The sequence below is a fragment of the Silurus aristotelis genome (assembly GCF_946808225.1).
Source record: "Silurus aristotelis genome assembly, chromosome: 12".
Classification (NCBI taxonomy): Eukaryota; Metazoa; Chordata; class Actinopteri; order Siluriformes; family Siluridae; genus Silurus; species Silurus aristotelis.
In genome coordinates, this window is record NC_139585.1 from 17,087,809 (window position 1) to 17,100,859 (window position 13,051).

At 35.9% G+C, this 13,051-nt stretch overlaps 1 protein-coding gene across 1 annotated transcript; it reads right to left on the bottom strand.

The window, feature by feature from the left end:
• Positions 1 to 2,308: 2,308 nt before the first annotated feature.
• Positions 2,309 to 7,224, bottom strand: sost (sclerostin). The gene is made up of 2 exons (XM_083556242.1): positions 6,771 to 7,224; positions 2,309 to 4,686 (listed from the first exon to the last, which is right to left on the bottom strand). The coding sequence occupies exons 1-2, from the start codon at positions 7,009 to 7,011 to the stop codon at positions 4,268 to 4,270; spliced, it is 660 nt and encodes a 219-aa protein (XP_083412368.1). The 5' UTR covers positions 7,012 to 7,224; the 3' UTR covers positions 2,309 to 4,267.
• Positions 7,225 to 13,051: the final 5,827 nt, after the last annotated feature.

Sequence of the window (13,051 nt, forward strand, 5' to 3'; positions counted from 1 at the left end):
GGTAAATATTTCCAAAATTATGACTTGAATAAAGAAGACAGAAGAGAATAGTAAAGCTGATGTGTAACTGTTCTTGATGGGAACATTTAAAGGCTTTTGATTTTGATCTGAACGAGACATTCTGCATGCCATAAGCATCTGTTTATGTTTATTATTGCTGTATGAGTGATGAACACTAAAGGTTCAAACGTTCTTTGCCTGTGTAATGCAGCACACTAACACTAATATCTTTCAATCATCTTTAAACGGCGATACTTGATATTTTTAATTGATTTGTCTTTCATTTGGGTCTGGTAAATAATCTCTTGGCATCTGAGCACAATCAAACACTAATTGTGTGCAAGCTGGAGAGATGAGACATTTGATCTCAGTATTATCAAGATCAAAGGAGATGGTAGCCCTTAAAAATGCAGTTGAAAGCAATATCATCTACCAGACATGCAGCTTGGGTTAGACAAGCTAAGTGCAGAAGAGACTGAGGTTTACATAAAAGTGGTCTACAGGATTGTGTAGATGAACAACAATGTGCATTCACTTAGACTGAACGAGGAAAAGCTCAATGAGATAAAGAGGAACATTTAATGAGATTTGTACGAATGTAACAATTTGTACATCTGTATGAAGTGAAAACATTGTGGTAGAGAGAGAGAGAGAGAGAGAGAGAGAGAGAGAGAGAGAGAGAGAGAGAGAGAGAGAGAGAGACATTAAACATTGAGTATTTATTTCCATACTTCAGATAGCAACTGGCTTATTAGATATTTCGTGTACTTTGTGTTATCAGAAAAACTTGTTAAATATCACCAGCTGGTAACAAAAATAATACTTACTGAATCACAATATATCACCAGCTATCTATTAACAAAAATAATATTCATAAAGTGTTATTTGATAATAAAAATTACAAATAATTTTTTATACTTATTATTAAAAGCAGTTATGACATAATGAAATATAAATGGGCCGACTGTATTGCACATCAGTTCAAGTATTCAAAGTTCAATTTGCTCATATTTATTCTTCTTTTGCCTCTTTTACAATTACAATTACTTTCCAGATCATGTGTTACAACACTGTCTGTGTGATTACTGCTTATTCATACTTTCACAGACTCACATGAGACGACATGTACGTGTAAACAGATTATAAAAAATTTGTAGTTAAGATATTTCTTTATAAGTTATACTTTGGTATTTACATTTAGTATTATTTTCTATGATAATTTGTTACCATTCATTTGCATGTAAAAGTTTAATTGCAAATTAATGTATACTTTGACTGATCAAAGCTTTATGGTATGTTTCTTACTTTTGAAGCCGTACTTGACTACATTGACACCTGGTATTAATGGGCTGATTTGAACCCATGTGTTTAAAACATTGTAGAGAAGCCACTAAAGTGTTAAATACACTCTGAGGAACAGGTCTTCTCTGACCTCTCACACACCTCTGCCTACCCTCTGGTTTAGAAAGTCTGTGCCAGGTTGCTGCCGAGTAATTACTCAGTTACGGTGCCATAACACAGGACAGCTGCTTTGTCAGCACCAATTTCTTAAGGTACTAGTCTTGTGCTACTCACCAGTGCTTGTTCTTGAATTACTGAAGAAGCCCAATGCCTGCCAGCATCTTTGAGTGTAAGCACAGCACACGTTGTTAGTGTGGATACAGCTTGCTTGTGATATTGAAAATGGCTATAAAAGATTATCACAGGGAATCAGATGGCTGTTGTAGAACACTGGCAGCTTTAAAGAAAACCATTTATTTTTGAGAATAATTTGTCCGTGTTTGTCATCCATCTATGTTTGATTTCTTCCATATAAAAATTCCATAAATTACATTTGTATAATATTCCGCATAAACACCTGATTGTTTTGTGTGTACTGTGTAGACTGGTCATGGTTATGCATGCATTGGGAGTTCCTTTATGAGCAATTGTACACAGTGTTCAGGTATGTAACAAACATGACAAACACAGAGGTTGTCCAGAATAAGTGAGCTAAGAAAAGTGTCCTTTATGGTATGAAGGAGGCTTAGGTAAACAAACAGCTTTACGCTTGTCTATAGCTAAAGTATAGCTTCACCACAGTAAACAAAAAGTGACTGAACCAAAAACATCCGACATAACAATTCTTTTGTGCAAGCTCTTTTTCTCTCGTCTATTGTAACGGCCTGCTTGACATTCCAAAGTGCAACCAAACCTCCGTTCCCCGATTGCAGTACATTGTTTATCAGGGCATCACTGAGAGACAGGCTTAGCATGAAGGAGATAGAATTCATCAGAGCACTTTGAAAAGAATGATAAACACACTGCCTTTCAAATATACTTTGACTTACTTTATTTGTGTTCTCTGTCTGTTAGGAAATTTGCTATTATTTTAATATAGAAGTATAATGGCTATTATTTTATATTAAAAAAAGAAGTTGCATAAATAATTTAAATGTTTGAAATTAAAAAATAAATATACAGTTCATTCTATGCAGAAGTTTCTTTCAGGACTGGAGAGGGTTGCAAATCCTTCCAGTCAGTACTCATTTAAGGGCTTTACAACAATAGACCAGATAAGTACACTTTGCCTAATCTGGTTAAACATAGCATTTTAACATACATTACAAGAAAAAAAGTTTCTTTTTCAAACATACAATTAAAAAAGAAGCAATCATGGATAATAATGTATAGAAAAGAGAGAGGGAAAGCCACAGCCACAAAAAAAAAAATCTGGAGTTGAACAATGTCTGGACATGAGTGAAATATTCTTCATTAGATATACTCGAGGCGAGACACTTGGATTGGATGTGACAGGCAAATGTCTGGCTTGGGATTCCACAGCTCTCCTACTGTACATCCTGTGTAATATCAAAATGCACTTACATCCAGAGTTCAGTCCCGTATTTCATGTTTGTCTCTTAAAGCTCCCCTAAGGATGTTTGAGAAATTGATGCAACTCCAGTTGTTAAAAGCACACTGCTTCACAGCTTTTCTGGAGGACATTGTCATTCTGTCAGGTCATTTTTCATTCAGAGCTGAATTCAATCACCAATTAATTTCACAGCACATTTGTAAAGCTTATACATTGTACACAACATAACGGAAGCTTTTATAATTGAATGCCATACTGAGATTACATGTAGTTGTACATGCGGTTTGTTGTTTTAATGTCCTCGCATTTAAATCTCACTGTTATTACAATTAGATAACCATTAACGCTACTTAGTTACTCCAACTGGCCAAGAAGCTCCAAATGGTTTCCAGAGAACGGGGGCGGTGTAGAAAAGTGCTCTGTCCCTAAGGTAACAACAGGCACAATTGTTGTAGATTCCTACATGCATGTGGGCCCCGTTTTTCTGCTATTCAAACAAACAGGAACTGACCACGTCTAGAGGAAATAGCTTTTTATGACTCAAATCCTAAACACAGGAATGGGTCTATTTAGTAATTAAGACAGGACAGAGAAACAGTGTGTGCTGCTCTTGGCTCTAACAGACTCAGCTTGTGAAGTGCTGACACAACCGTTCCCACTTTCTGATGCTGACAGTGGGCTTCGCTCCAGCTGATAGCTCCTATAAGGTTTCTTCTGGAAAGGTAAGGCTGTGGGAATTCAGCACCACAGCTTGTCAGATGAGTTCCTTGCATATGAACAGGGTTAAGAATGCTAGATTTCAGCAAAGTGTCACCAGCAGCACGTTTTCTGAGCCCAGCACTCCTGGGCAGCTGGATCATGAGCTTCAGCACACCCGAAAGAGATGACTTCATTTCAGCTATACAAACATTCACCTCAGCCATAAGCTTGCAGCATCGCTGATGTAGGATTTGGTCATGGTTATGCTTGTTAACTTTGGTGTCAATTTTAATCCTGATCACCCTTATAATAAACTTCATGAAAATTAGATCACCAGCCCTCCACAGAAATACTGTGAATATACAATATAAACCATCAAACTCTCAACACTGATCTCCCACAACTACAAACTTCAGTTTAAGCAAAAGTCCAACAGTCCTCCTGTTTTCTGTTGTCAAACATCTCAATTATTGCATTTCATTCAAGTTTAATTGTCCATGCAAAATTTGTGACTTTATGAAAAACTTTGAAGACTTCAATCTATAAATGTTGAATATGCAAATATTTCAGGCTGGTTGTATCTCTATTTAGTCTTCTTTTCCTTGAAGTTTTGGATTCTCATTTGGACAAAATGTGATTGTGTGTGTATGTATGTGAGTGTGTGTGAGAGAGACAGAGTCTTTGTATGAGCTCACATACATGGAGGGCTGTTTCTCAGTATGAGTTGCTGCTGATAGTAGGCTCTCTGCTTCGGCCCCGTGTTTGCTGGAGTCGTGCACGCTTCTTGTTTTGATGTACTCTTTGAGAAGTCGGTTCCTTGGCATCTGACTGGTTGTGGTGGCGAGTGAAGCGCTTGCACTTGCAGGAGGTTACCACTCGGATTTTGTAGGTCCGACTCTTGCCATTGGGGCAGTGGAGCTGTACACGTTGCACGCGGTAGTGAGCTGGAATGCAGCGGTAATCCGGAGAGCCACTGCGCCACCACTTGCTTCGAAGGATAGAGTTAAGCATCAGATGAGCAGGCAGACATTGGCCTGAGCAAACAAGCTCATTCACTGGCTTGGCACTACGACACGAACCATCAGTGATGTAGCGAGTAGAACGCAGCTCTCGGCAGCTCAGTTCAGAGGCTTCTACACATTGACAAGAAGCAAAAGAGATAGTTAGCTCAGGCCGGAAACTGTGTTACATCAAATTTCTAGTCAAATGTTTTGTTATTATAAGTATTGGTTTTATTATTAGTAGAGAATTGAACTATTCTGTGATTTCCGAAGTTCCCATGCAAGTCTTCACAGAAACCAATCCTGATTCATTATTGTAAAGTGGAATGTGAATTCATTTAGTTTAAAGTTGTTCAGCTGGAGGCCAAGATCAGAAAGCTATTGTTCAACCCTTAGTGACACCATTAGTACCTTTCCATACAAGATACTGGAAGGGTGAGCTCAAGAAATTATACTGCAGAGGAATTTGTTTTCTACTGCAGCTCAACTTTAAAAGAAACAACAAAAGATTTATGTGTGTGACGAGTTCATGTTTTCCCTCTTCTTATTCTCAGAGAACCCGATCTGTTTTATAAAGGCTCAGTGATTCCGCTCCCCTTTAAATGCGAAGGAACTGGAGGTCAGCCAGAGAGAGGTGAGCATATTCATCATGACCCCATACTGTCCGCTATAGACTGCTTACACCCCACCTCTCAGAAATGGACACGGGGTATGTGATGGTCCATTTAGTTTATCTTCTGACTTAATTCTGTTTATGACCATATTAAAATACTAGAGTTACAGATAAAGTTACAAATATAAATTTTTCTTGTTTATTTCACGGTATACTCAAGTACATGTTTTTTACTTTTAGTTTTGATTACTTGAATTTACATTTTAGAGGGTTGAAAATTTCCATTTTTTTCTATTAAACTATATATTTGATATTATGTATTAATCATATCATATTTATATAAATAGTCCAGCTTCTGTAACTCCCACATTGAAGCATTAGATGAACAAAAAGTCACTATAACACCACAATATTGTACAACTCAACTGAAAAGATCATGAAGCACAGAGATTACCACAGGGTCTATTAAGCACAGGTGGGAATCATTCACTAAAGCACCATTGCATTTAAATAACAATTTTAAAATACCCTTAAGAAATGCTCTAACCAACTCTATTTGATTCTGCTTGGAAACATACTGATGCAATTAGATAGTTATTTGGACCTTGACTAATTGTGTAACAGAGCGGAAATCACACAAAACACTGAGTTATCAGTGCATCACCTGATTGCAACACAGACTAATACATTCCTCTAACTCAGCTTTGCATGATTCCTCACAATGAATAAATGTCCAGTGCCACATAATAACTTTCAAATCCATTTATTTTTAATTAAATAATATCACTTTGGATATAGCACACATATTCCATCTATGAAAAAAAAGTAATGGAGTGTAAAAAATATATATATAAAGCCATGATGACAGCCAACCCATTTGTGAATTGCGCTATAGGCTTTTATATGTAGTTTTCACATGGGTTATTGTTGTAGTTATAATAGAAAAAGTTGAAAATGTGTCAATTTGTTTTAAAATATCACTTTAAGAAACTAATTATGATTACTCAGTTTTTATTGGCACAGTTTTTACTCTGAAAATCTAGTGTTTTTAGTTGTTCCTCTGAAGGACCCACAAGTTTCTAAACCCCACAACAGCAAGGTTTTGAACTGGAAACATTTTGCAAAGCTAAGTACCATGATTTTACAAAAAATGAAAAAGAAAAAGAAAAACAATATATATTTTTAAGAGAGTTCAATATTCCTTGGGCAGCAGATTTGAAAGTATGGGACCACAAAATCCAAGTTCTGTCACAGAGTTTAGGTCAAAACTCAAACACTCTAGCGATCCAGACTGAAGCAGCAAACCGTGAATGAGTTTATATTTGTAATTCGTCACATAGAATGAAAACTGAATTCAAAACAGTTACACTAAATCGAAACATTTGGGTGTGATGTAAAGACCCACCCGTACTCTTCCTTATAATAATTAGCGCTGCAAATTTTTATGAAATTCGTGATATATGAAGCAGATTGAAACAGCAAAAAAAATAAAAATGTATATAAATGCAACTCGTTCAACTGAACGGATGCGATGTTCACTTTTTAAATTGAGTCCTTCTAATCTGAATACTAACAGGTAGAAAAGTTTGGAGAAAATACTTGCCATATGCAGGACTGTTAGCTGACTGTCTCCTGCCCCCGTTTTTGGCGTCGTTCATCGTGTTGTTGTAGTGGTTAGATGGCTGAAGCTGGTGCTGTGGATGAGCTGTGTGACCGGTGTACTCCGGGATCAGCTCCGTAGCGTCGTTCTTTAATTCTCTCCATCCTCCGGCGGAGGCGCTCAGGCAGCCCTGCAGCAGCAGCAGCACCGCGCTCCGGTACATCACCACCAAGTTCACCTGCATAGCTGACTGACACTGCAAGCAAGCTCACACACTTTCACACTAACACTGCACTGAGGCAAACTTCAGCAGGACGGAACCTCACTGAATTCTCTGAGCTCTGCCATCCGGGAGCTGTTTAAGTAGCTCAGGCTCCGCGCGAGCCTCATAATTAAGCGGCCCGGCGCAGTGGGAGGATCCGCTCACATACACATACACACATACACACAGACACACACACACACAGATGTGAGGAGGAGGAGCACGACTAGAATTGAAGAAAACCTTTCAGGTTTTTATTCTCTCAGGTTACTGAGGCCCATAATGGCATCCCATGGCAGCCCACTGGCACCCAATCTCCACTTAAACAAGACTCACATCTGTACTAATATTTAGACTCACATCTAGACTCAGATCTCCATGAACAGCTTTACTAACATTTGGATTTACATCTTCACTTATTTCTCTATTGATATCTCTACTCCACTGTGCTGATTAGATGTTCCCTCTTATTAATAATTGCAGACCAATAGCCCCCACCTGTGTTATCATGAACACCTTTAAAATGATGATGGGATTTCTCAAATGCAATATTTAAGATCTGGATCCACTTCAATTTGTTTACGGAATCAACTAATTGTAAAAGATGCTAATAATATCAGGTTTCACTTCAACTTAAAGTGCTTAGACCCGCAATAGGATGTGCTTGGTAGATTTTTGCTCAGAGTTAATATTGTTCATTGTCCATGAGCAACAACAAGAGAATCTCATCACTTTACAAGTCCTTGGCTCCAACTGTACATGCAAATTTTCTTTTCATCAGGAAGCAGTTTGAGAATTGGTAGCAACATTTCTGAACTCCACTTGCTCAGTATTGGAGCACCACAAGGTTGCATCCTCTCACCAATCTCATATGTGCTCTACACAAATGATTCCTTTGCATCTTTGAATTTGCAAATGATATTACTGTAATTTATCTGATCAACAGTGGTAAAAAGTCAAAGTGCCACCAAAAGGTTTAATAACTAGCCTTCTTGTGTTGTCAGAACAACCTCAAGCTCTTTTCTAAATGCTCTTAAAATCACACCATCTTCAGGAAACTGACACCTTTCCTCTGCCCACACATCTGTAATTCATCAGTGAGCAATGTCACTTTGTCCCAAGTTTCCCAAGATGCATAGATCATCCATCAACATGAAACCTTGGCAAAAATGAAGTTTCTACAGCTTTTTGCAAAATTCCATATATCCCAAGATTTCTGTTGCAATTCTATACTGTGACTTTAGAAAGCATCCTTACATCTGCTATCCCAATCTGGTTTGGGGCAACCTTATCCAGAGAAAACAAAAAACTCTCAAGGCCACTCAAGACCAGTTAATCATCAACTATAGCCTACTACATATGATGGTGATTTCTTAATAAACATTATATTATACTAACAATAAATTGTAATGTTTAATACTATCTATAAAGTATATTATTCATTAATAATGTCATTACTATACATTGTTGCTCTTTACATTTCACAATTTTCCCACCCCATTTAATGCACTGCATTAACTGCATCCAGATGAAACGTCTACCTCCTATAACCCCTCTATCTTCTATAACTGAAACTGCCAATTCTGCTTAATATATAATACAATTGTTGTATATTAGGTGCAATTTGTCTATATTAGGATGGTCACTGTGGTGTGTTGTCTGAGATGTGTGTGCTGAATGTACCATGTTCTGACTAAAGACAAAAAAGTTCTTAACACATGTACAACAACTTACCCAGTGCATCCAGAACAGTAGTCAGAGAGCCTCTGGACTATATAAACCAACTGATGTTTTGACTGACCTCATATTGCCCCAGAAGCTGATGACGACTGTCCGAAACCCTTTTCTTTCTCTGGAAACATTTACTACCTTTATTATATATAATGGCAATATGACCTTAGTTATTCTTTCAAATGAAACCTTTCATTCACTTACAATATTTTTTTACATAATATTTTGATATATACATTTGTATTTAGATTTAGTACACTATTTACAATATAAAGAATTGTACTACATATGCATAAAATATATTTGCAGTTTTCTGTAAATTTGTGTGTATTAATTTAACTTATATATATAAAATATAAAACTGGAGATCTCTATTCTATTGACATGAGAAAACCTCATTGAGTGGTTTGAGCTTGAACCACACAATAACCCACAGGTTATTAGTCAATAGGATGGTGACTGTTTAATGTCACAGATAAATGTTGTATAAAATATATACCTTCTGTTAATCATATATATATATATATATATATATATATATATATATATATATATATGTATGTATGTATGTATGTATGTGTGTGTGTGTGTGTGTGTGTGTGTGTGTGTGTGTGTGTGTGTGTGTGTGTGTGTGTGTGTGTGTTTTGGCTGATCTTTTCTTTATATATTAATTATTAAATATCAAATTATTAAATAAATAATTTATATATATTATCAAATCCTTGACTATCAAGTCCTAATGCATATATCCAATGCATAACCCAAGCGGAGATGTCGTATTATCTCATCATCTCAGTCAAGATAACGCATTTGTACAAATACTGCCCCCTTGAGGGAGCCCAAACAAGCAAAAGTTCCTAACAAGAAACATTTTGCCACACACTGATTAATAAAATAAATGACAAGAGTTGTAGAGCAGGTTTCATTCTATTTATTTAACTAAAACATATAAATAAATATGTAAACACGTACTGTGGATCAGATGGTTTTCTCAGAAATTTCCTGATTCTGATCAGATACAAGCTTAGAAAATTAAAGGCAAAATATTAGTGCCTGTGTTTCATATTATAAATCAGACACTGAAAGGAAAACGGAGAGTGTTTGTAACTCCTCATCTGTTAGTCTTGTCATCATGACAGAAGGGAAAGATTACACTGTCCACTATATTTCCACAATGATTGCCTGCTCTCTGGCACACTTTTTATACATCCCACAGTCTGCAGTTAAAACAAGTTCCATGCATGTTTTCTCATGATATCCGATTTTGGTTAAAAACTTGGGAAATATGTGACTGTTCTGAATAACATATAATGTTATAAATCTGTGTTTACAGCAAAGTAATATCTGCAATAAACTGCAAGTAAAGTGTTCAGTTGAATTTTAAACTATTCATGATATAATGACTTTTGTTCTCTATATTATACACTTTCTTTAAAAGTAATTTTCAAATGCTTAAATATTATCTAACTAAAAAATGATTGTAGAATGTTTTTTTAGAATGTTTTTTTCTTTTCTTTCAATTGGGATTTCTGTGTTTATACCAGGTGTGTTTGTAAGCAATACATTCGACCCTTGGACAGTGAACATTCTGGAATATTTTATTTGACTTCACTTTATGTTCCAAAAGTTTGAAGGCTGATTTTCCATCAAGCACATGGAAACCATGAAACTAATATTATATAATTTGCGTCTATTTGCCTGTTCTACGGATTAAGCAATATTAGTTCATCCAGGGTACGTTGGTCGAAGCATTTATGTATTTGGCTCCTGTACCACAATTATGTATATAATTATCAAGTCGCATGCTTGTCAAATAGCCTCACAAAAGAGTTCATAACATTTTTCAACTCACTATTTAAAAAAAGAAACAATAAAAGGAAATAAAAGAATCAGATCGGCAGAATTCAAAAGCAAAATTCTTGCCATCTTTCTTTCCTCAATCTGTGCTACATGTAATTTGAGTTTAGTTCAGCTGTGGTTTCACTGTGGAATTCAGCAAACCCCAAAGCCTGCTCCATGTGTAAACACCCTGATTTCTCTTTGCCAGCTCAAATGAAGCCACAGGTGCTATTCTTAGAAGCTTCTCTAATTAGCTAGCAAATTATCCAATCCAAATGTGCAAGTCCTCGAACTGTTCCTAAAAGAACACACAGTGGAGTGAACGTTAGGTTTTTTCTAAATAATTGGGTGACCTCTTTCTAGATTATTTCGACTCATAAATGTTATCCACACTGGGATTTACAGCAAGAAGGTTTTTATAAAATAAAAATGTTTGGGGTTGTTCCCAAAAATCATGAAAAAAAAAATATTTATTTTCATCGAGACTTTCTCTCTGACATTGTTAAAGTCCAGATCACATTGTTTTGTACCAGTCCAGAATTCTGAAGTGTGATTTTACACAGAAACATTTCTCACGCCCTGAAATTCCCATGTACTTTGTGCTTTGCATCATCTGATCTTTGTCATGTTTGCTTACCCTTTCTATTATAGGGGAGTTGAGATGCTTTTGTGTGTATTTGTGTGTTTGTGTGTGTGTGTGTGTGTGTGTGTGTGTGTGTGTGTGTGTGTGTGTGTGTGTGTGTGTGTGTGTGTGTGTGTGTAGTACAGGCCATAATGAAATGGTTTCAGTGCAATAATATAGATGAGGTTTATAAATGTCCTTGGTGCACTGAAGTTGCTTTATTAGCTGCACACTGGAGTGATGTTCGGAAGAACAAGCGTGTCAGTAAAGTCTGATTGTGATTCTAGACTGGGACTGCAAAATTGTGCTCTTGTACTTCATCAATCAGAAAATTAAAGCTGTAAATCTTTCAGCAAGAAAAACTTAATGTAGTTTACAGGATATCCACTGAAAAGGGATATTACAGACAACATCCTGTTCAAAAACTTTAATTAATTAAGTGTCAGTGAATATGATGTGCTTGACCTACTATTGCTACTTTCATTGGGTGTCATTTTTGTAGCGAACTTGTTTGCTAGTCCAACAGTTTGGCTATAGTTTCAGCAGCACATAATCTTTTGCAGACTATGACTCACAATCAACAAGGCCATCTGAAAACAAATGCAGTACACACTGACGTGTACTTTTGATGACAGGAAGGTGCAACAGCACACATGTGGAATGTCATATTTTCCCCAGAATTGCAGAGGAAGGGGCATTAATTAACCATGTAAGCCTAAACAACTTCATCTGGTGCACATGCAGAAATTTATGTGGCTTATCCAAGGGAGCTAAAAAGAAAATATTTCAAGCACTGTTTTGAAAGCACTTCAGCACTTTTTTACAGGATTTATAAAACTAGATAACAAGCATGTGAAAATAATCCTGCCACAGGTGTGTAACCCAATAAAGTCTAATTATAAACAGAGCTAATAAATGGGGTCATGGATCTGTCATGTGACATTCACTAAAGATAAAGTCAAAGACACTGACTAAAGACCAGAATCCTGAGTCTCAGCACTCATTCTAATGGGAGAGGTTATTTTGAAATAATAAATATATCATCACAGCATCTACTATTTCAGTTGGACCTTCAACCCAGTTCGTTTACACTGTTATATCCTAAGTTATATTTGGCCTTAGTTCTTATTACTGAGTTATATGTTTACAGGTCAGCTAAAACTGCATACAGTTTGTGTATGCTACATATATATATATATATATATATATATATATATATATATATATATATATATATATATATATATATATATATATATTATGTGCTGATAAAATAAACAAAATAAACAAAGAGTTTTCATTTCTTTCTTATTTTGACTATTTCTGAACTCTGACAGGTAAAGAATGCTGAAGCTTAAAAATTAAAAATAATAGTCTTTTTTTAAATCCTATTATCCTATAATTATGAAGGACATAAAATTGAAATGTTTGTTGAAATGTTAAAAATGTTTAAACGTATTTTAAAAACACACATTCTTCACAGTAAATATGTATTTATGATACATGTAATAAACAAGATAATACAGCAGAGTAGGGCAGATAAAACAAGTATATTACCTCATCTGTGTATAAAACCTTGTTCTTATTATTTACTTCTCTAATTCCTCCCCCAGCCAATCTCTAATATTAAGTGTGCACAAAAGTGCACAGACGTGCTGTCCATCACTCACAACTTTTTCTGCATATTTCCAGTCCAGGCTTTGTATGTTTTAATGTAACACAGCGAAAGAAAATCCTGTTTCATGTGGTTGTTGTGTCTGTGGATAATTTAAGGTAATTATGTTTGATCTCCTGCATTAATCAATCTGTGCTTTATGTGAATCTGCATCA